The following is a 24,933-nucleotide window of genomic DNA, read 5'->3' as shown; positions in this document are numbered from 1 at the left end:
ATTAGACCTATTTTTTTTTTATTTGAATCAACCAGGAATCCTTGTATAAGTTCTAAAAAACATTTCCCCCCAACTGGCTCTCCAGTATATTACTATTTTTCATACCTTTTTGAGACAAGTAAGTAAAAACAGATTTACGAACACTGAACCTGATTTAAAGTTAATCTTCAGTTATCAGTTACCTGACTCCCAAATTACATTTAAATGTCACTTTTAAATTAAATGTAATTAATTCATTTACCAACATTTTCAAAACGTGCACCCTTGAGAAGAATCCAAAGGAGCTCTGCAAGAGAAAAAATACCCCCGGAGAAGATGGAAATCTAAACCCTTCTTGGATGCTCTGGAATTGTTAGGCTGATAAGACTCTAGGGTTCCAAGGTCTCTTCCCTACTCTAGTTAAACACAAAATTCAACATATAGTTCCTTCCTTTAAATCACAATTGGTCCCCAAATTTGGCCTTTTCAATAGACAGAGCCAAACCATGAGGAAAAAATAAAGACTTGCCACTAAGTTTTTCCATGAGGCCACGGTGCCTGAGCAAGTAAAAGTTTAGCCCCATCAGGGTACTCACCTTCCAGAGGATCTTTATTGAGACCCAGCTGGCTAATGATGTACCTGGGAATGTCAGTTTTGATACCCTGTCCTTCTTTTGCATGGCCTTCTGCTGCTTCCAATAGGTAGTAAAATTCTTCAGGATCAAATTCCTAGCAGAAGACAAACAGAGATGGATACTTCTTCGAGCCAAAATTGCAGTTTTATTACATAAACCACATTCACAGTTAACTTGCTGGATATACATGATATAAGTTATTTATACAGATAGAAGGCAGATGGATTACTTCATTTAAAAAGCATGTAATTTTCAGTTCATATTCAAAGCCTAATCATATTCTAAGACAATACATTTCAGTACTTGGTAACCCAAAGATAATTTCCATTTCCAACTTCCTTGTAATGTGACTTTGAAGGTACTAGGCTCCACTTAAGATATGTATCTTATTGAAAATGAACAGGTCGGAATTTGTAATTGCGCCTTTTTAGTAAAGTTTTAAAAATCTGTGAATCTCATCCAGAAGATTCAGTTTCTCTCTCTATACAAATAGCCACAAGAGAAATAATGTTAGGATGCATTTTTCTCAAAGGTTTTGTAGGAAACTCCCTTGGTACAGAGGTGTCCAAAAATATGAGAAAGAAAAATCCCCAAATTTTATCACCGAGCTCGGAAATTAAGTTATTAATATTCACATAATGTGAACATTAAGAAAGAAAACTATGAAATTAGTAACTCCAGTTACCTCTGTCTTCAGTAAAAATTTGGGAACACGTTTTTCCTAAGTATTTTACTTTATTTTGCTGTCTGTTGCTTCTAGTATGTAATAAAGATCTTAGGATCACATCACTCTAGATGGATGCCGCGGATTTATGTGTTGTAAACAATTATAGATTTAAAGCACAGTCACTGTTTTCAGTTAGATTTCCTAGATCCTCCCACTCCCAGAATTTTTCTCATTTTGATTAGTGCCCCATATAGGCAACTGTAGAATCTCAGTATTTCACCTGAGAATTACTCAAGTATTTCTAAAGGCCATATGAAAAAGCATGCTACAGAGTAAAGCCAAACCATTGTCCACGCTCAGTACCCTTTACATAAAACTACAACCAGAGACAAGGCAAGCCTGGGACTACAGGCCTAAGATGACTGGTCGGGGGAAACATTCCCTAAAACTCTCAAACTCCAGCTTCATTTGAGCTTTAAACATCATGGAAAGCAGCAACATCTTCAGATCTACTTCTAAGCTCACTTGTTTCTATCTTTGATAGGCTACATGTACTTTTCCTGTTTCTCTTCTGATTAAGAGTGATTACTGTAAAAAAAAAAAAAGTCATTTCCCCTTTTAGGGCAACATCTCTCTTAGCATGTCTGCTGCCGTCCAGAGAAGCAAGTTTTGATGCTAAATGGTATTTTCCCCCAAATTGAACAACTGCAGGGGAGTACAAGCCTGTGATGCATAATTCAAAAGGTACAACAGCAAGAGCAGGAAAAACTCAGTCTTCTGCCTGTATCTGCCAGTCACACAGTTCTCCTCCCCAGAGGCATCCTAAGTATTCTTTCCCTTTATCCTCCCAGAGACACTCACTGCTGAATGATGCTTTTGATTCTGTGATTCCAAGGGTCCCGGCCATTGATGGAAAGCCTTCCTCCACCACACACCTACCTTTCTCCTCCAGACTCACCATCCACCACATCTCACTATGCACAGGTATATGTTTACGGGGCTATAAACATTTCACTGTTATAGAAAACTATGAATCTTAATTAAAATAAGAGCAAAACCAAAGCAATATCACCATGTCTGTACATATGTGTACGTAAAATTCTGAAAAGCTGTATTGTACTCAGTGTTATAAATAACTATTGGCGAAACTTAAACGTGAGTTTTGACACTACGTTAAGCCCCATAAAACTATTCTTATGTTCGAAGCTTCGTCTTTGTTCAGTGTTGACTGAAATCTCAATCAAAATTACATAAAATAAAGCAAAGATTTTAAAACAGGAAAATGGTCACTGACTAAAGAAAGTTAATTGATAAAACAAACTAATCTTGGAAAGTCTCATTCCTTTAGGTCTGGATAAGGCCATACTGTATTCTCCGAATGGACTGCTGACTAGCACTTATTTCGAACATGCCACATTTTAAAAGTAACAATTATAACCACAGGTCACCGTATATCGTATCTCTCATTTCCCTCTCTCTTCATCTTGGCACTTCCAAAAAAGTGGGGTACAGAGAGTGTTCTAAGTGAGCTACAACATAGAAATTATGCTGAGATAAAGTCAAGCACATTATTTCATGATCACTTTTTAGGTTTGACCAGACTGTGATACAACTATCTCTTAACACAAGTCCTAGAACTTTTACTGAAAACCAGACAAGAAAAAGCACACACGGCTGTTGTCATCAACATTCACGTGTCGCTGTTTCTCTCGACTCTTTCTATTTAGCTCTTTGAAGCCAAATGCAATTGGAGCTTTCTGGTGGTCCCTGCTCTCCCACAGTTAACAATAAATAACAAAATCACCTCGAGGGGCAACTCACCAGGCACTCTAATAACCGAGCAGGACGGGCAATAACAATTAGGATCTTTCGAACTAGCTGTTTAATAAATGCCAATTCTCCACTTTCTGAACGATCATGAGCCTATGAGGAAGCAATGAAAAGAATGATGAGACAGAGCTGCTCCACTAAATGGGAAAGAAAATCAACAAAGCATGCTAATTAGATAGCTGCAAATATCCAAAAATTAAGCGACTTAGAAAATACTTTTAAAAGATGGAGAAGCAGACATTATCTCTACATAAATGGACACTATTAAACGTCTACATCTACAAAATGGCTCTATCAGCTAAATTTTAATTGTAAAACTTTGATTTATTCTCTGTGTTAAAAATCAAATATTAGGGCTCTCAATGTGAACCATGAGTGAAGTACACATTAAAAGTTTATGACACACTGAGTACATGGTACAAGTAGAGTGGGCAGCTGACGAGGAACCTTGATTTTCCAGATGTAACTTCTTAAATGTATGAAATGGCTAACACAGTGAAGGACTGATTTTGTTAACCTGGGCATTTAACACATTAATGAAATATGTTTTATATATACAACACTATTAGCCTGTAAGTTAGTTATTTCATAATATGTAAGAAGTTGTACACTGCTTATTTCAAATGTTAGGTGAATACTGTTTATACTTGGATACATACATATGAATTTGATTTCACATAATGAATAAATAATACCTAGATACTCAACTCAGTAAAACTTAACTGACTCAAAATCTTCTAAAATTTTATTTTACATGTTGCCTGACATGTGAAATCTAAGCACAAAAGATATCTTGAGGACAGAACTTAGTTTATTAACAGTCATTTTAATTTTCAATATTTTTTGAAGAAATGAGGTAAATCTGTATCAAGGCAGATATAAAACCAAAGTTTTAAAAGTTTAAATATAAACTCCTACACATGCTCACTTTCACGCTTTCTTAGTTTTTATGATTTGCTTTCCTTCAAGGATTAAAAAAAAGTATCAAGGTGATGTTGGTGCAATAGAATATAATTTCATAGATATGGTAATAAACATTTAAAATCATTCTTGAAGGTGCTTTATTCTGACAAGAAGTATCAGACCAAATCTATGAAAAATGATTATACTTAGGAGTAGTATGTTTACTAAATTTAAGTCATTAAATCAAAGGCAACTTTCCAAAATGTAGGTAGAGAAACCATATACAGGAAAAGCCAAAAAGCTAACATTTAAAAGAAAAAACACAGAGAAAATGACCACTGGTGAATAACTGTAGAATAGAATGTGTTTAAAGACAGCCAGGTGTTAACTATAACTATAGGTTCTAGTAACCAGTAAGGATGTCAGGACACATACGAGGAGACATACATAATATTTAAACTGTCTTTAAGTTTTCTTTTCATTTTTTGTTTTGTAACAAAAACGGGTTTAGGAAGATTCAGTGAATGCCAAGAAATAAGGTTATATGTCTTCTTTATAGTTTATCCTTAATCAAAACTAAACAGAAACCCTTAAAGATGAAGCCAAAAAAACCCACCTAACTTCTGGATTGATCATCCTCTTACTATAATAATTACTGCTTTATAAATTAAGGAATATAAAGAAAATCTAAAAAGCCTAAACATGTTTGGGTGGTCTCTTCAAGGAGAAACAAGAACTTTATATCTTAAAAAATTAAAAATAGCTCAGATTATACAAATTCCATTTCAAAAATGGTAAAAATAATCAGTTCATTCCAACTTCTTACTTCTGAGAATTATCAGCCGCAACCGAGGCCAAAACATACAATGAATTACACTGACACAAATACTATCTTGTCTACTATCAATAGGGGAGATGGGAACTCTGTTAAAACAACACCAAACAAAACCACACGCTCAGCATGAGAAGAGAAATAGTTTAGTGGCTGCCGGCAGCAGGCTCCAGCATTTCTGGATTCCCTGTGTTTGTACTTTAAGTGTTGGTCAGTATCAAAAATACGGAGACTAAGATTTGAGAGCAGGTTATAGCTTCCTGCGCATTTTATTTTCTTTGGCTAAATACACCTAAGTGAAAAAAAGAATGGAGACATAAAAGCTTTCCTCTGGAATTGACCTAGACCTCAGGGCTTTAAAAAGGCATCAGTTAAATCAAGCTACTCAACCTCAGGGGGACTTGGCCTGAGTGTGCAAAGGATTGACCATGGGAACAGTGGCGGGGAGACAGGCTAGGCGGGCACACAATGTCATGGCTGGGAACTGACAATAATTGCATCGACGGGAAGGCAAAGCCAGGCCTCACAATGTGATTCTATCCAAAGGAGCAAGTTCCCCTGCGACCTGTTAGCTCCAAACTCTGGAAGGACACTGTGAGTATGATTCTGAAGACAGTTTTAATTTTCACAAAAGCACTGAAGGAAAATGTTTATCTGTGAAAATAAATAAGAAAACATCCTTATTCAAACCTGACAACGCTCTTTATGTTACACACGTATACATGCTTCTCTGCCCAAGAGAGAAATTTCTCTAAAAGTCAACAATGTTAATCTATTACATGGTGCATTCAGATGATTTTTGAAACCCTAAGATTTTTTTAGTTGCCATGAAACAACCTGCCAAGTCTATCATACAGAAACAAAATTAAGTGGGGGATTTCAATGTAAATAGCTTCAGCTTTGGGTTCTACCCTTTTCAGGGAATGCCTATGAAGGAATGAACCACAGAACTTAACCAGTAATTATGGTAATAGCCTGGGACTGAACTATGGAATTAAGGAAGAAGTATCTCACAGAGGTAAATTAATTTTCCTCATAATTTATAGTAGAATTGGTCCATGACAAATTGGAAATTGACAACAAAACCTGAAGACAATGTGTTCATCCAAAAACAGTCTGAGAAACATTCCCTTAGTGAGCTGCAAGAGGTTGAAATGTGAGAAATGGGAACGGAGCATAGAAAACTCTGTTGGGAGGTTTAGAATGGAAAAGGGAGGAAAACTGGTGGCTGCTAGTTAGAGAGGGATCATCTCATCTTGCCACAACTAAATTCAATATGAGCAAGGACAGATGGATTTCTAGAAAATTAGGATGCCAATATTTTCTTTCAGTTCCATGCAATGATTTACACAATCATGCTTAGAGAAAACCACCTACGGTTTTATTTACATGGGCATAATGTATGCCGATGGGATACAGAAATACAATATATCCAAACATATCGGCTAAACAGGTTTTACTTGTAGGCTGTGGCTGATCGATTTCAGTCAGGACAGCAATATTATGCATTAATTTGCATTCCACTATACACACTCCCTTCCTGTCCTGGGTGTTATCAGGAGCTAGGACTGCAAGTGTTAGGCCTGGAAGGGGCCTGTGTTTATCTGTCATTTTAGAAATTGGATATTTTGTTAGAAGAAAAACTGACACTAATGAAAATATAAGTTGCCATTTACTACCCAACACCACCTGCAGGTTGATTAATAGGACACATGGCCTGGAAGAAGCCAGCAATTTTCCATTTAGCTTTTCCAGATATTAGAACTAGATTGCATCATCAAATAATGTACATACGCTCAGGCAATTTCTAACTTTATGGTTAAGGAGGGGAAAAAAAAAACCACTGCTTCAAAATCCTTCACAATCCACTTATCCTAGAGCCATAGATTGTTGGGACCCAAGGTTCCTGTAAAGGTTATTAACATTAACTTTCTATTACTCTAAATGTTGACCAGAATCCATTCACAGCAAGTAGCAATCAATTTTTTTTTTCTTCTTCCTCTTCGCTTCCCTGGAATATGAACTCTGTCTCATGGCTAAAACTTTCTGAGCAAATGCTCTCATAAAAATTTTTCTTATTTCAGGGGAAAAGCAAAACAAAGCAGAAAACTTTATAAGGTGTAGGGTCTATACCTCATGTAGCAACTTATCTAATTTGTGCTGCAATTCAAGGAAGTATCGTGAGGTGATGAGACCCTGGTGGGATTTATCCAAGCAATCACGAGCCAGTTCAATAATCTGATGGTGAGTGAAACTAAGCACTCCATCTGCGAGGGGGAGGACGTGGTCCGGGGAGTAGCTGGTGATTATTTCCTTTAGGCGCTCTTCCATCTGAGCTGTAGCCTGTTTAGAGATGACAGGCACACACGGATGTAATACAAGGAAACATATATGTAAACAACTCAATAGTCACATTTATCTAGCATTTACATAGACCTCTACAAGTTATTAAATAGAATTCTAGAAATTAAATTTAAAAGAAGCCTCCCTTCTGTAAGATACTATAATGGTACATATATATCATTATACACTTGTCAAAACCCACGGAATATACCACACAACAGAGAACCCTAATGCAAACGATGGACTTTGGGTGATTATGACGTGTCAGTATAGGTTCATCGATTATAACAAACAGACCACTCTTCGGCTGGGGGGGGCGGGATGTTGATGGGAGGGGGCTGTGCATGTGTAGGGTCAGGGAGCATTTGGGAACTCTCTGTACTTTCTGTTCAATTTTGCCATGAACCTAAAAACTAAAGTCTATTTGGAAAAAAAAAGAAAGAAGCAGCAGCAGCAGCAGCAGCCTCACCATGTGGGAAAAAGATCTGAGGTATATAGGAGAAACTGAATCTCCCAGGGTGATAATTACTTTTTTCCTCTGCCCTATCAAATGTAAAGTGGTACATGTAAGCTTCTCCAAATAACTCAGTATCTGTGAATCGCTGTGCTCCTTTCAGATCTTGGGCTCTTTCAGATAGATTGCCAAAAATATCAAATATTGTAGCTCTGTTTTTACCTATTCAAAAATCAGGATCGTTGCTGGAGTTCCACAGCGTGGACCAAGAGTTTGTTCCTTTGGTTGTGTTTTAATGTGCTAGGAACAAGCATCCTATACCATCCTTACTCATACCTCAAAAAGCTACATCATGGGCAAATGGCCAAGGGGATTCCCTTGGTAACATAAATCTAAAATTTCCTTCCCAACTTTTATTTCATTCTCTGGGATCCCCGACTGCCTAATCAATGTTCCTTGCCTGCATTAATTGTATATGCTGGGAGACTCCCTCTGCCTCCTGTTCCCTTCTAAAATCCTAACCAGTATTAACTAGTAGAGTCAGGATCTATTTCCCTGGTGAACAAGTGACATGTGATAAATGGCTAAAATGGCTGTAATCAATGAGATCAATGTTGGGTTCATTCCAAATAATAAGTACTCTACTCCTGATTTATGAAGCCAAAGATTTCCTTTTGCTCTATTGCCTAGGGTTACAAAGGTGATGGGGGAGGGACAGGAATAGAATGGAGAAATTGCTTCTCCCGAATGTGTAGGAACACGCTGGTGGAAAAGCTGTGGAGACGAGGTGACGGGAGCTCCCTGCAGCCAGGGCATCCGGCAACAACCCTTCGCCAAGGCCTCTCTGGCTCAGTCCAAATTGCTGGTCTAACAGGGAACACTGCAACTGGACCTTTCCTTCTAAGAGGGTTAGACGCATGATTGCTAAAGAGATTGGAAGCCACAGAAAAGAAAAATTGGGTGAAAAAAGTAAAAGACTTTCGTGACACGTACCAACTTACAGGCTTCTGAGGAAGGAAAACAATTTCTGCTTGACCATACAGCAGCAGGCCCAGAACACGGGCAGAAGGAGCACCAGGGTCCAGAGGCCTTTCAAAGCTGACGCTCTCTGGAGTACCTCACCAGGCTCACCCAGTGGGTAGGACAACCAGTGGCACTCACGTTACAGCCAGTTCAGCCCACGGAATGTGTGGCTAGTTCTCGGCAGCTTTTAAAAATGTTTAGTGGTTTTATCTTTCTAAAGAAGGCTATGGTGCTATTTTATAAAGAGAGTCATCAATGGACTGGACCATGACTTCCCACGACAAACACCTTACAGATGCTAAACCTAGGTTGCCCATTTGTTTAGATGCTAGGCATCTTCAATTCAACTCATTACCTTTGGGAATCTTTCCTTGTAGACATGGTTCATCATAATTATTTCATGGTCACAGCAGGCAGGAGAGCGTCCAGGGCTGCAAGCAAAGCAAATTACCCTTTTAAACTTGCCACAGCATGAAATGAAAATAAGCTTTTCACTTATAAACAATTGGTTGCATCAAAAGTACTATGCAGTCTTTGTAAGAAAAGTATATTAGGTAATAAACTACAAAATCAGTCATTAGCACGCATACATACTCACAAACGCACAGAAACCCTGAATAGTGTTCATAAAGAAAGCTCCAGAAGTGGAATGCTGCAAATTAATTATAGCTACAATATAAAGGTTCAGAAAACGCTCTTAAATTGTGATTATATTTTGTATGTGGCATGCGTTTGCGTGGTTCTAGAAACCAATTAATGAACTGCAATATAAAAGAAGACAGGGTAGCTACAAACAGCAACATCTAGGGCACGCTGTACTGTATAATTTCACACTTTCATCAGACACCTGCGCTCTGCCACGTACCACTGAAGAGGTTTAAGAGTTTTCCATGGCACAGGTGTCACCACTGAAATCCATTTTCTGGCCTGGCAAATATTTATTTGGGATGCTGAGGAAGGCATTGTGTACAGTAGTAAACACAGGCATACAACTCTGTGTTTTCTCTATTTCAACAGTAGGTGCCTGTTCTTTCCTAGTGGTATACAGTCGGGCAATTTCAGTGTGAGTTTATATATTCCACAGAGGACATAGCTGCTTGTAGTAGATATCCTAGGAACTCCTTTCATAAAACCAAAAATGGCACCCATGTGGTAAAATACGATGAATGAATATGTATTGAATGAACACAGTTCTAAATGGATTCGTAAAATTGGTCTTTTATTCCATATCTCAAAATAATCTAACACAATTATGCCATGTAGCTGCTTTTACTATATGACACTAAATAAGAAGGGTACAAAGGGAAAACCCTTCTCAGAAAACTCTGATGCTCAACTGAACACCTGACAAACTATGTTTTACAATAAACCTTAATATATCAAAGCGGACCAGTTCTACAGCATGAAGATCTCATACTGTGGAGGACCTGAAGAAGGACTACCCTGCTCCCCTTGCAGAGAAGGACCTGTTGTCCAGCTGCTGGGATTGCAGAAGGCTTCAGCTGCCAGTCCCTTCAAGGATGGCCTCAGCTACAGAGCCCCCTCACCCAAGGCCATGTCCTTCCCAGGGTACCACATCCCAGGTCTGAGGCAGGGATATAAAGGAAGGGCCATCTGGCCCAGAGGGACAGCTCTGATGGGTCGTGTCATCCCTAGAGCTCCCTGTGGGGTGGGCTGCAGCTGTCAGGTCTGCACTGCAGCTAGATTTCTCCCTCTGCCCAATCCTGCTTCCTCCCTAGCTCCCACAGACGTACTTCCCAAGCAATCCCTAATAAACATCCTGGTCTGTGTTATAGAGTCTGTTTCCTGAAGAGCCAAACTGTGATATACGTAATTTTTTGAGACAAGGCCAAAACAAAACTGGCTCTACTCAATGTCAAATGGACTACATATGGTACCCACAAAATACAAGGGATACAAACTCCTAACAATTTGCTCCTAATCCTGGAGAAAGTAAGACTTGTGATGGGAAGAAAGAATGGAAGATCTGGGTGGCTTTTCGTTAAGTGGAATCTGAATTCCACATGAGAACCCAAACGTGCTGTCCTTCCTTTTCAGCCAAGCCTCTTCCTCGTAAAATATTAATTGATGTCGCACCATAATTAGATGGTCTTGAAATTTCCAATGGCTCGAAGTTTCTCTAGGTGGTCCCTGTAGCCCATCACGGTTACTGCTACCACAGCAATTAGCAAATTGTAAGGATTTAAAAGAAAAGTACTAAGATGCCTTTCAAGGGTAATTCACAATATCACGTGTAGATGGAAAACTATATATAGTAGTTCATAAATTAATTAGCACATATATGAATTACAGGACCAAAAGTCTTCCCTTGAAATGGTTGAAAAGAGATTATCCAACTCCTTGAAATTTTTCAATCAGGGCTACAAACCTCAGACTTCGGGAACGGGGGCGCATGGGTGTATTCCTGCATCTGTTCTCTGTGGCGATGCTTTCGGTGGTACAAAAATGTTTTGATAAGAAGTGTAATTCGTCTGGTGTTGGTTGATATGGTAACTGGTGCAACTTCTCCTGGGAGGAGCAGGATGACTAAAACAAACCAAAGTGAGGTTTTAGGACTAAAATTAAAGAAATTCTTTGAATGAATATGAGATCACAGCATTAAATTTTGTTATATCACCGTTTTATACTACATCCTTTCCATGTAATAATTACAATAGCCAGTGCCTCAATGTATACCTTGATGTTGTCTCTGGGAGGTCAAAATGGCTTCCATATTTCATCTCATTTGTCTATAAGATAATTTCCCCAAACAAAGCTTACTCTCTGGAGAAAACCCAGGCTCTGAAAATGGATAGGACCCAGTCAAAGCCACAGCAAGAAAGTGACAATTGGAGTAAGAATTTAGGTTCATTAAATGACAGATTAGTTCACATTGGTATCCTTGCTTCTACCACTCGCCACAAACACTGTGACTTTTAGGTAAGTAACATAAAATGAATTCTGTGATGTATGGTCATAAATAGGTAATGGGATCTCTCTTTACAAATCAGGCTATCCTTTGATGCAATTTCCATCAATATGTGTCCTGGGTAAAAAGGAGAGGGGATAAAGAAGATACTTGTCTTACTAATGCCATTGTTTTAAAAATTGGAATTTTCTATTTCTGTCTTCTTTGGCTTAGGTTTCTTTAAAAAAAAAAAAAAAACCTTCAATGGTGGTGAGTTTTTTGTCCCTTGAATATAGATTTGCTCTTTGAAAATTGTCACTCACCACTTGGAGCAAAGTAAGGTAGAAAAGGTGAATGGCTAAATAATGCTGCTTTTAATCAATCTGAGAAATATAACTATAAAGCAAAGTGATTGCTTTTTTTCTTTGTTTTTATTGAGAGGTGAACTCTTTAAGCATTCTAACAAAAGAGATGAGGAATGTCTGAGTAATGGAAACACAGGTAGAATAAGCATATTTTGAAAGATACCCCTCATTTGAATATTCCATTCTAGCAGGGTTTTTTTATTTTAAAAAAAAACAAACATGCCACACTAAGAGCACACTTCATAAACACTGCAGCATCACAATGCAGTAACTAGAAATTAATGACTAAAGCTTAAAAGTATCTTTATACCTTGAAACCTTGAAATTATAAAACACCTTCTAAGTAGATACTGAGATAAACAGGACTTTTTATAGTGTAATGAGATTATTTTATAAACTATAAAAATGAGAACACTACTAGAAAGACTTATGAGGTAAACCAAAGCTCTATTCACAAAGTACAGGTATAGTCTTAAATACTGTCACTACAGAGAAAGAAATAAAACACACATAAACTAAGTCAACTCAAGACATCAAGTAAAAGAATAAGAAAATCAATGTCAGCAGGAGAGAAGCAGCAGCGATAAAAGCAAAGATGATGAAATGAGCAAACAGAAAAACAGAATTAAGGATTTGTACCTATGTCTCAAAGGTAAAGCAATGTCCACAATTCTGAATCCAAGAATTCAAAACCCCCAAACCCAGAAGTTTGTTCATAAGTATACAGTAATCCTTTTTGGTGGCAAAGCATTAATTGAAGTGATGGAAAGCTATTTAAAATATGTATTTAATCCACTTAGCATGAATGTTGATTCAGGTTGCTGTAGAAATATTAATGTAGTTGATTCTGAGCTGCTGACCCAGTTGCTGCTGAGCTGTTATGTACAGTACAGGGAAGATCATGTTACCTTTCTAAAATGTGAAAGTTAATTCCAAAAACACACCAGGCTCAAGAGTTTCACATAAGGTACTATGGACCCGTGCTTGCATGGCAAGGACACAAGCTACTTCAGGAGGGTGGTTCCCTCTGTGGAGTGAGGGAAGAGAAAGGGAATGGGTGCGAGGGACTTTAGCTGTATTTTAATGTTTAATTTATTTTAAAAGTTTATTTAACAAAAAGCTGTAGCAAATATCACAAAATATTAACACGTGCTAACTCTAAGATGAAAATTTTGTGGTTATACCATATACATAACCATATAACTGAACTCCATAGGGAATATGCTCTGGGCTTACTGATGGGGATATGTTAAAATGAATGAGGAGGTGGGATAAGTAAGTATTAGAGAAGTGAGAGGCAAGGGGCTTCTCTGGGGAGAGAGCTTCTCTCTTCTCAGTTGGAACAAACAAGGTGTAAATGGGAAAAGGGTGACACCGAACCCAAGCGACGCCGAGATGAGTTTATGGAACTGGGAACAACTGTAGGCTCTCCAAATGGCCCAGGGATTCAAAAGGTACCAAACAGGGCCCCAAAAGTGAGTCAATAATGGACAGCAGAGAAGTCCAGGGCTCAGTTTCAGCAGAGGTCAGGAACGCAAAGGAGAACTTGTGAGTCCAACAGAGGCTGCAGGTGTCATCCTCAGGACCTCATATACTTACTGAAAAGATACTTCCTCTGGTCAACGCATCCTTGGAACAGCACTTTTACTAGAGTTTCAAGAATTAGTTTGGGAATTTCCCAATAAACTGAGTCCCATGACTTTATATTTCTAGTATGTTCTCTAAGTGTGGCGCCAGTGAGTCTCATCACCCAACTAGTTTGCATGACTTCTGACTACATGAAAAATCAAATCCAAATTCAAAGAGTGAAGATTTACAGAAAAAAACTGTGCTTCTAGTCCTCAAGGCAATAAGAAGAGCCTCCCCCAAAACGTTCTGAGTAATGGTATCATTCAAATAAACATTTGGTCTCTCAAGATAACCATTTTGCAAGGGACGGTATCCATATGCATGTGTAATTTTCCACTTGTTATTTATTAAAAGTAATATTATTTTATAGTTATACCTCATATTTATAGGTATTTATTTTCGTATTTCCATTCTTTCCCTCAGCAGAAAATAATTCATCTGGTAAGAAATACATGGGAGATGTCCTCCTACTGCTTCAATTCCATATTACTTATATTCAAATTAAAAATTATGTTCTGAATATTATCTTGGAAAAGCTCTGCAAATTAATTTTAACTACAAAATTTGAAGTTAAGAGAAGCTGCAATAGTAAATATTCTGTGGAAGGACTGATTAACTCCACATGGCCAAATCTTTCCAATTTCAGAATAGAGCATTTTAACACTTGTGAATTTTGCAGTTTACATAATATCCAAAGGATCAAGACATGGCGTTTACCTTTCAGGGTTAGTGATTCTGGAATTCAGCTAACAACAATTATCTGTAAAACTTAAGCTGCATTTTCAAAGTGTCTGTAACTTATTTGTACATATTCTGTGTTTTCATCTTAAGAAACAACTAAAATGCATTTCTAATTAGCTACAACACAACCAGTTAGCCCAGAAAATGAGACTCTAAGAGTGATTCAGGTTAGATTTAGAAAAGAAGAAAATGCAACTCCTAAGCAGTTTTGCACAATGTTCGCCCTAATATATGAAGGGCGAGAACATAAAGAAACTGGGGGACATGAGAAGCAGCATTTTAGATTTTCAATTAGCATTTTTTTTTTTTTTTTTTGCAGTACGCGGGCCTCTCACTGTTGTGGCCTCTCCTGTTGCGGCGGAGCACAGGCTCCGGACGCGCAGGCTCAGAGGCCATGGCTCACGGGCCCAGCCACTCCGCGGCATGTGGGACCTTCCCGGACCGGGGCACGAACCCGCGTCCCCTGCATCGGCAGGTAGACTCTCAACCACTGCGCCACCAGGGAAGCCCTCAATTAGCGTTTTTATCAATAACCAATAAGGAGAAAAAATAGCCAAACTTCTGGGCAACAGAACCTACACTCCACAGATTTAACAGTTCCTTTGGTCTTTTGGTAAAAAGGTTAATTTTGAAAGTTAAAATTTGATTTTGAAGGGAAAAATAGGAATAAGAGATCAAAAATTATACGATACTACCTTCTTCAATAAAATAAACACTTAAGAGAAAAGCTGCCCTACCTCTGGGCAGAAGCTGTTAGAAACACAGAATACATGTGTGTGACTAAAAATTGTCTCAGGAAGCTTTCTCTTTAGGCATATATGCAAGTCAGGGACAGCAGTGATTCCATTATGACAGATGGCCAGGTCAGATTTATTCATTATCAGGTTTGTTTTAAGAAATACCTTGTAAATTCCTTAAAAAAAAAGCCAAGCGCCTAGAACCCTTACTTGTATTCTTATTGCTACGACAAGGGGGTTAGTAGACAGCCCTTTGGTTCATTCTCTGTGCCTCAGAGTTTTGATCCATAAAATGATGACAATAATGACAACCACATTATGAGGTATGTTTCTACAATTAAGCCAATCAATGTGTTGTAAGTAGTGAGACTAGTACCTAACACATAATAAGTATTTATAAAAATATAATTTCCAAAGTAATCTGTACCAAATGGGGTCCAATTCTACGTAGCTCACCTTTGCTTTTTGGATTCACTTTTTAAAATAACGTATGATTTACTAGAGATGGAAAGAAGAAAGATCCTGTGTTCTCCCCTATTTTTCTTGCAAAAGAGAAATTTCTGTATCCAAACTATAATAAAACTTGACTGAAGGGCAAAGCAAGGCGATATAGTAAAAATAAAAAGGATTTAGAGTCAAGGAACATGATACACATTTGGGGCATGGGGAGGATTCAGTGAGAGTATGTACGAGTAAGCCACAGGGGACAAGTACTCTGTTTACTGGTGGTTGGGTTCTAATCGGAGACACTTAGGAGTCTAGGGAAGAACACCACTTAAAATTTGAAAATTATTCTTTTTGCTTTTTGGTCAATCAATTTCAGCGTTCATGTTCACACTGTGGCGGCCCATACTTTCAACATCTGAAATATGTGTATAACTGAGTCACTTTGTTGTACAGCAGAAATTAACACAACATTGTAAATCAACTATACTTCAATTTTTAAAAAGTAAAATAAATAAAGCTCACAACATCACTAATTTAAACTGAGAAAGCATGTATCTGATCCACTGAATCACTTCTAGTAATTGCTAGGGCTCCTGTTGAAATGTAGTTTGTGGCAAGAGTATCCCTTCTTCCTCTACCCTATTTTCATTGTTTCATCTTGTCTCTTTATTGATCTTAATCTACTACTAAGTTCTTTTAGTCTCTCCTTAAAAGAAAGTTCTTATCCAGAAGGCACAGATTTAAGGCTTGACATTTTTTTCCTTTGAATGAGAAAAACTAAAAAAAAAACCTCTGCATATAAGCCACACAAGAAAAAAAACGACCCAGGCCATCAAAGTTTAATGGCATTTTCAGTACTAATATCACTGGCATGGAGCCAAAGCAATGAAACCAGATTGTGTTTCCTCTTCCCACCCAAAACACCAAATAGTATGAAAAAGAAAGCTCCCAGTCTCCTCCCAACTGATGATCCGGGGACTCACTCAACTTGTGCATCACAGTTTAAAAGCGTGCAGCAAAAAGTATGTCCTTTTAATGTTTGTCAGCTCATCATCTGATGTGTTGCCTACTCTGAGGGGCAGATATGTAGAATTTATCCTTTCCTTCCTATCAGGAAGCACCCAGAGAAAGCACTGCCTGTGTAAGAGCTCTGGGGTGTGAGAGAGGAAAAGTCGGGCACTTACAGAGACCGTGGAGCTGGGCGTGTTTGTCCCATAGCCAGAGGAGGGGAGAGAAGCCAAGGACCAGCGGCGTCCATCAGTCCTGGTGAGAAAGTGAGATTAGCTTAGGCCAACACTGGATTACGGTTACATAGGAAGCCCAGGGAAACCGAGTATTTTTAGTTGAACAAATGACACAAACACAGTCAGTGAGGATGTGGAAATGTTCAGCAAGGGCCAGAGTAAACAAACGTTATACAGCAGGTTGACTTTTATTTAAAGTGAATCAATACACCCAAACAAGCAGAAAGTGAATGGGGTGGTCCATATTATTGATCTCTCACTAATACACTTTGACAAAATGAATACCAGGGATAATTACATCAGTCAGACTCAGGAGATTCCGATGAATAAAAACAGAAAGGGAGGAGGAAAAAACACTCTTATCTGGAAACTGATAACCGGGGCCATGATCTTCGGAAGGGCCTGCATTCCAGCATGGTACAAGAGCCTGTGGGGACTTCCACTGCATCCTCAGGACTTGCTGCTTATTATTTTCAAGGGAGCAGTCCTACTCATCACACCGAGGGGAGAAGGGATCAGGGGGCTCAAGACCGGCTCAAGCCTTAAGTGGCAAATCATTTGAGCACTAAGAAAGTGACTGACCTTGTGCACAGACTCTCTTAAGAGTTATTATACCTTCTGACATGACCTGGCTTTATAAAGTGTTCCAGCAAAAGCCTCTTGCAGGGTTTATGAGTATGCAGCCCAGCTCTAGCCAGTGAGAGGGAGTGAAGAATGAAAATTCTCCACTAGCGATAGAACCTAATGCAAAGAGTAGGGTTACCTGCCCTAATCGTAGAGGCAAAGCTGTCAGGAGTCTTAACAGAGTACGGTTTTTATCTCCAAGTCGTAACAGGATGGAGAGCTTCTGGGTTGAACTCTGGCTATGAATTATAGTCATTACAAGGGTCTCAGATGAGTTGCTGAAGGAGCAAAGACAACACTGTCGCTAAGGCAAGGGGACACCGGAAAGTCAATTTTCTGAAATCTCTGGCATTCCAGAACCATTCATTTACTAGCAATTTTGAGTGGACTATGCCTTCAAAATCACATAACAGCGTGAAAACAAATATACACACATTTGCCACGAGGAATACAGGAAACGCATACTTTTCTAAAGAGCGACACTGCTTTCTTAGATGCCGGATCATGTGTAGACCTTCTGTAACTCATGATTAGATTAATTTACCAAATGAGAGACAAGAGTAGACCAAATTTACCACAGACACATTCACAATAAGTTGAAGTCAGGGAATTCACCAGCATTCGACTTGAATTTGAGAAATGTCACAATCAGATGTTTATGTAAAAAACTGACATTTTAGCCTAAATTACAGTCAAGGGAGGATACAATCATAGGCCACCAGGGATGTTGCCTCCGATAAATGCAAATGGTCCACAAAGACAAAATGGGGAAATTCAGGTGGACAAATCACAGAAGTAGTACAATGTTAAGATTTTAGTAAAATTTACCTGTCGTTTCTGTGACCACGATTGGAGTACAATTGAATCAAGTATGTTTTTTTTTTAAAAAAAGAAGCAAAATAAGATGTTTGTAAATATACCAGATAAAAGGAATGAAAAGAAATAAACCACATGTTCTCTAGAAATAATTTTATACTACTGAAAATGTTAAAAGAAAAGAATTCTAAAAACATGCTTATAAAGACATCTGACCATCAATTAAATGGACACAGGTTGGATCTAGTTTATTTACCTAATTATTAAAGACTTAACCCATTCCTGGACTTTCTATTTTAAACACCTCCAATTTTTAAATGGACTTGTTCAGTCCATTTAATAGCAATTATCAGAAACTAGTCTCTGGAAAGAGTGAGGGACACAATTTCCCCCACCATGATTTTGCTTTGTGATTCCTTAACTCTCCTTTCCCTCAGGTATCAATGAACATATTTCAGATGAATGAACAACTCCAAGAGGAGACATGTTCTTATTAGTTCTGAAGCATAAATTACATTTGCTTACTCTGGAAAACACATAACTAGAAAGATGTTTAAACAAGAATATGCTCAGTACTCTGTGCAGCCACGGACCAGAAATAAGTTATGTCTCATAAAGTTCCCTAAGTTGTCCGTGTCTATTTACTCAAATGGAGCACAAAGGACCATTGCATTTTCATTACCATGACAACTGCACGTCAGAAATTCCTATATATGCTATATACAGTGCTTAAGAGAGAGCATGCCCTTTTTTGAAGAAAGCTATCACACAAGTATAATTTGGATCCTACTAACAATGTTCTCTTTTCTTTGCAGCAGCTACCAGTAAAATGTTACCTGAAAACAAGAGTACATTCTTGCCAAAGCAACAAGGCTTTTTTGAAAAGAGTGCTTTCTTTGTGGGTGGAAATCTTAATGTTACACAAAATGAAAAAGTAAGAAGGGAAAAACACCTGATGGGAACACAGGATACAAAGAGATTGGCAAACAAAACACAAAAACAACCCCCCCCAAAACCAAAAAACCCACATCATTTCAACACTAACCACAAAAAGTTAGATTAATATGGTATACAACAAAGGAAGAAAGAAAAGTCCCTATTACAACTGTATGAAGAGGAAGATTTCTTTGTTTGTTACAGTCATCTGGTGTGAAACATTTTATGGTCTAGCTGATACTGGAACAAGATGAATTATGCCAATATAATGCAACCAGAGTAACTCTGCCCACCAGTGCTCAACAAGTGTCTCATGACCTGACCTCTCAGCAGGCAGGTCTGTTCCAGTAATTTGCTTACGGAAATATATTCTGAGATTTAATCTGATAAATAACAGCTAGACAGCTAGGAGACATCCACAACGATTATCCAGGGCTCTATTTCCTTTTTTAAATTTTTTTAAAATTTTTTAAAATTTATTTATTTATTTGTGGCTGCATTGGGTCTTTGTTACTGTGTGCAGGCTTCTCATTGCGGTGGCTTCTCTTGTTGCAGAGCATGGGCTCTAGGCGCATGGGCTTCAGTAATTGTGGCACGTGGGCTCAGTAGCTGTGGCTCACGGGCTCTAGAGTGCAGGCTCAGTAGTTGTGGCGCACGTGCTTAGCTGCTATGCAGCGTATGGGATCTTCCCGGACCAGAGCTCGAACCTGTGTCCCCTGAATTGGCAGGCAGATTCTTAACTACTGTACCACCAGGGAAGTGCCTCTCTCTATATTTCTAATGAAAATGAAAGCAATTTATGTTACCTAAACCTCTACAACTTCTGGGGAAGGCAGAACAATGTCATTACCTCCAGTTTACCACCACCAAGGAATAAAACATTAAGTAACTCCACAATCAGATGGATTGTAAACCAGCTTCATCACAGTGATTAGCAAATTACAAAATATGTTTCCTTGCTCCAGACAAAATCTACTACACTATGATGCTCATTTTCATCCTTTTAACTCGATATTAAAAAATTAACTCGATAATTTTGCTCTCAAACACCTATTAGATAATATGGAAAGCAAGTGTGTGTCATCCTATTTCCCAGTCTGAAATTCAACATTACAGGGGATGTCTACTGGGGGGTAAATTATCACGTTATAAGTAAGATCAGAAAAGATTAATAAGTCTGACCTTTATCCCGTCACCCAAGAATAATTTTTAAAATAGGACAATCTCTCCCCTCTGTTGGACTGAATATACAAAATGATAAAACGTGGGACTCCCTAAATGGCATTACTTCCTAAAGGCTCAGAAATGCACGCCAAATGGTGGGGAATGGAGACCCATGGAATTTCCATGTTTCTTGAATGAAAAATCAACTTGAAAATGGAAGAGAAAGATGACTGATGTCAAATAAAAATAGGCCAATTTGAGTTCGCAGAGCAAACACAGGGTTCTATTTACTTGAATAAAAGTTCAGAAAGATGATCACTCATGTCCTAATCTAAATTAATGCTTTTTGAAGAGTGTGGAGGGAGTTCCATCTGGAAATTCCTGCAAAATGAACCAGAGGTCTCCTGTGATAATCTTCTGTTACGGTTTATGGTTTATTTGTCGAAAATTAACATGCCTAGGGGTTTGTGTATTTTTTTTTTTTATAGCATAGAAACCAGATTCATCTGTCCTCCAGTCAGCCACTTAATTATTAGATTCTCTTCATTTTTATAAATCTGGCAGGATTAAAAGACTGATTTCAGTCACGTTTAAATGTGGGCTATAATGACATTTGCATTTTCTTTCTACTAAAAGTAATTAAAGGCATTCCCTTTTTAAGAGAAATGTATTTTAAAGACTATGGTATGTTCTCTTTTTTTAAAATCAGTTTTTATAAGAGTTCCCTTTTCACTTAGAATGGTACCACCACAGTGAATTAATACTCATTGGGCAAACAAACACAGGCTTTGTGAGACCAGCTAATTGTCACATTTTCTTTATGGTGCTTAAAATGAGCACTGAAAGTATCAAAGTTGGAATTGGGGAAAAGTGGGGTGTCGGTCTCAGGAAGTTCGTTGGAGATCACGTCTTAATTACTCTTATGTCCTCCCTATGGTGGAGGCCTGGTACACACAGGCATTTACCATATGGTGGGGAATGTGTGATTTTACAAGAGAATCTTAATTATCAGGAATTCTGAAAACGCTGCAAGCACATCCTTTTCTCTGGATTTAGTTATATAAAATGCATTGAACGCTGACAAAAGACAGTGAAGACGTTGCAGGTTTTGCTCGTGAGTAACATGTGTTAAATCTATTTTTTTAACCTACCTATGTGTCTTAATTAAATGCTACTTTAATTCATTTCAAGGTATGATTAGGTCTCTGAAGAAAATTTAACAAATATCTAGGACAGGGACTTCCCTGGTGGCGCAGTGGTTAAGAATCCACCTGCCAGTGCAGGAGACACGGGTTCGATCCCTGGCCAGGAAGATCCCACATGCCGCGGAGCAACTAAGCCTGTGCGCCACAACTACTGAGCCTGCGCTCTAGAGCCCAAGAGCCACAACTACTGAGCCCACGTGCCACAACTACTGAAGCCTGCGCGCCTAAAGCCCGTGCTCCACAACAAGAGAAGCCACCACAATGAGAAGCCCGCGCACCGCAATGAAGAGTAGCCCCCGCTCGCCACAACTAGAGAAAAGCCCGCGCGCAGCAATGAAGACCCAACGCAGGCAAAAAAAAAAAAAATATATATATATATATGTGTATATATATATATATATATACACACACACACACACATATATATATATATAAACAGACCATAAAATGAATTCATTCTGAATATGCAGAAACCTAGCTAAAGGGACAATTTTGTTTTCCGTGTGTTTTTCCTGGGTGGAAGAAGGCAGGGTATATACATGTTGAGAGGGATGACGGAACCCAGGAAGGTGAAGATTTGAATGTGACAGGGTGAAGTACACTAATTCCACACACACAACACAGAAGAGGTGGCTGTGTAGACTCCTCTGACTGGGAGAAATCACAGTAGAAGATCCAGAACTGAAAAGGTTTGATAATAGATCATATGCCCACTGTCCTCTGAGCAACAATACTTTCTCATGACTCACTGACCCAGATATGAGACATATAACTTTGATATCTGGTGTCCAATTCTAACTCAGATAGGAAGAGCAAACATAAAACATCCTCATGGCTTTACCTCAGGGAGATCACTAAATTGCTGGCTTGGTGCCCTCAAGGAAAGGCATCTTAGAGTTTATACCTTGTGATCCCAAGTAAGGTCATTTTTATTAAGGGGGGAAAAAAAAGGTATTTCAACAACAACAAAAGCAATTGCACCAAGACATATAGGTGAATCAAGTTCTTATAATATAAGCTCAGATAATTCAGTAAAAATCTGTTGATCATCAAAAGCATGTATGAGACACTGCACTGGGGATGGGAGAAAAGGTGGAAATGGTTTTCTCCTGCCCTCAGTGAGAGCCCACCATCTAGGAAGGACCAAGAGAGGTACATATAGCCTTAAAGGGTAGTGGAGGGAGTGGGGTGGGGGGATGGGATCCTCCACATAACACTTCATTATTCTACTCACAAGAAATCCTTACCTCCGTGCAAATGAAAAATGGGCAGAGGCACTGGGGGAGAAGTTTCTTGGACTATCTTGAGGGCTATTTCCTGTAGAGAGAAAGAAGAAAAAAACTTGACATCATGACTTTGTTTTTGTATCTTTATCTACATCCCAAACATTCTTCTCTTTAGTAGTAAGTTTCTGCATACTTTTGTAAAATGTCCATCTCCTCAAAAAATGTTTTACTTTTACTTGGAGCAGAGACAGGCGGTCAGCTTGAGCTCCAGCACAGCTTTCCAAATGTGTAATATATGAATAAACAAACCTACATCACCAACCAGCAGTTTTCCATATATTTAACAACCTAATTATTTCAGTCCTACAGAATAATGAATATACAAATGTCCTGGTTCCTACTCTTCCAGATGTTAACGTTTCCAACAGCAGGATGGATGGAGAAGTATATGCTTCAATTGGGAGGGTGAGGATTTCTATTTTAAGGAGGCAGTCTTGATATTTTTATTTACAGAAACCGAAATAAAATTCTGAGTTCTCAAAAATGAATCCTCATATTTCAAAGTACATATTTTAAAGGGAGAAATGTCAGAACAAGTCATAAAATACTGGGGAGAACCCAACAGTTCAGACCTATTCCTCAAATGATCCAGCTCTATCTCAGCATGGCCTAGTGGCCCAGCAGGACTAACCCTTATCCGTATTTCCTTCAATAGTCTCTCTGCTCCTAAGCAGCTGGGTGGTGACTGGCCAGGCAGCCTTTAAAAGCCACACACAGAGGCTGGCAGAGGGTGTCTTCCCCAAGTCCTCTGGAGGCAGGTGGAGCACGGGTTGCTTACTGTAAGGCGGCAGCTCCTGGGGGACTTGCTACTTTCCCCATCAGAACATGTAACCTGCTACTGATCACTGAGAAAGCTTGGCAGGCAGCAGGTGAGGGGAGGTTCAGGGCACTCCAGACCACCCTGCTTCCCTCTGCATGTTTAATTAGGTTGAGAATTTCCTGAGGACCGGATGGGACTGTAGCTGGTGTAAATAAGGAGGTTAGGAAAGGTGGCAAACTAATCCTGCATGTTCTTGAAACACAGAAAATAAATCAAGAAGACATGTTTAATCCTTAACAACAAGCCAGTTGCCACATTACTGATTTTTTACCGGAAGTGACAATTGTAATTAGGGGTAAGGAATACAAGGCGGCACCTTCAAGTCAGTACCTGGCTATAAAGGTAAACAATTTATTACCTGTGTGCAAAAAGAATAGATTAATGCATTAAAGAGGATAATTTCAGTGTTACCTTGAGGACTTCTGGACTAGCTACACCTCTACTGAAATTTTTCAATTAAAGTTGCAGATTTTATAGTGATGGCATCAACAGATGCCATTAAGTTTCTGACAGACAGTACAATTAAAGCCATTTAACTGGGAAGCACTGAAAAGCCCATTTCTTTAGGGATAGAGAATCAAGAAGCATTTTCCCCCTGCAGCAATGAAATTTATCATGCCTTTGCATCTGTTGTTCCTTGGGCCCCTGGAGAAATGGATTCTGCATTTGCCATCCAGCAATCCAGGACTCTTTTTGTCCATTTATCTACACAGCTAAATTAAGTTCTTTGAACTTTTCCCAACAGCCTTCATTCCCCCTGCCCCCCCTCCCCAATTTAGTTTGTGCATCACTCTTCATATTCCTTAAAAGGTCTTGATTTCAAGATGGCTAGAAATCTTGTTTCTAAAGGGAAACAAATCAAATGCCAGAAATCTCCATGTCGATTTTGTTTTTATTTGGGGAAAAAACGTTGGCTTTGCTCACACCCCACACAGAGCAAACTACCAGTAAATTATGAGGAGAAACAAAACAATTGATTGAAGCCAAGGCATTCTGAGAACAATCCCTGCTACCCTATTCACTGAGAATAAATAATAAGGCCAGTGAAACTTGGCAGCAAATTCTTAGCCCTGTGTTCTTTGTAAAGAGAACACTATATCTGGAGATTATATGAGATCAACCAGAACAACTAGAGAGAGCTTATTAAATGTTTTTAAGACTCTGAAGGAGGGAGAGACAAGGAATTATCTTAAAAACCTTTTCACTTTTAGAGATTTTAAGGAGTGGTCCCCCAGGAAGCTATGTAACATCTTATAATACATGGCGGACCATCACTTTGAGGATGAATGGGCAGAGATGGAGATACAGAGGTAGGTTAATTTAACTCTGCTCTTTAAACAAACAA

General features: G+C 38.7%; 1 protein-coding gene across 10 annotated transcripts in view; it reads right to left on the bottom strand.

The window, feature by feature from the left end:
• Nucleotides 1–24,933, bottom strand: part of MAST4 (microtubule associated serine/threonine kinase family member 4) — a 567,949-nt gene that overhangs the window by 50,667 nt on the left and 492,349 nt on the right. For all 10 annotated transcript variants that reach the window (XM_060295831.1, XM_060295835.1, XM_060295832.1 and 7 more), the window contains 7 exons: nucleotides 22,730–22,799; nucleotides 16,678–16,756; nucleotides 11,056–11,213; nucleotides 9,022–9,097; nucleotides 6,980–7,189; nucleotides 3,103–3,204; nucleotides 576–708 (listed from right to left, as the gene is read on the bottom strand). In XM_060295831.1, coding sequence (XP_060151814.1) covers nucleotides 576–708; nucleotides 3,103–3,204; nucleotides 6,980–7,189; nucleotides 9,022–9,097; nucleotides 11,056–11,213; nucleotides 16,678–16,756; nucleotides 22,730–22,799 — 828 coding nt within the window. The remainder of the gene's footprint in view (nucleotides 1–575; nucleotides 709–3,102; nucleotides 3,205–6,979; nucleotides 7,190–9,021; nucleotides 9,098–11,055; nucleotides 11,214–16,677; nucleotides 16,757–22,729; nucleotides 22,800–24,933) is intronic.

Source organism: Globicephala melas, chromosome 3 (assembly GCF_963455315.2).
Source record: "Globicephala melas chromosome 3, mGloMel1.2, whole genome shotgun sequence".
NCBI classification, from domain to species: Eukaryota; Metazoa; Chordata; class Mammalia; order Artiodactyla; family Delphinidae; genus Globicephala; species Globicephala melas.
The sequence above is the reverse complement of the archived record's forward strand: the minus strand, read 5'-3'. Positions and strand labels throughout refer to the sequence as shown.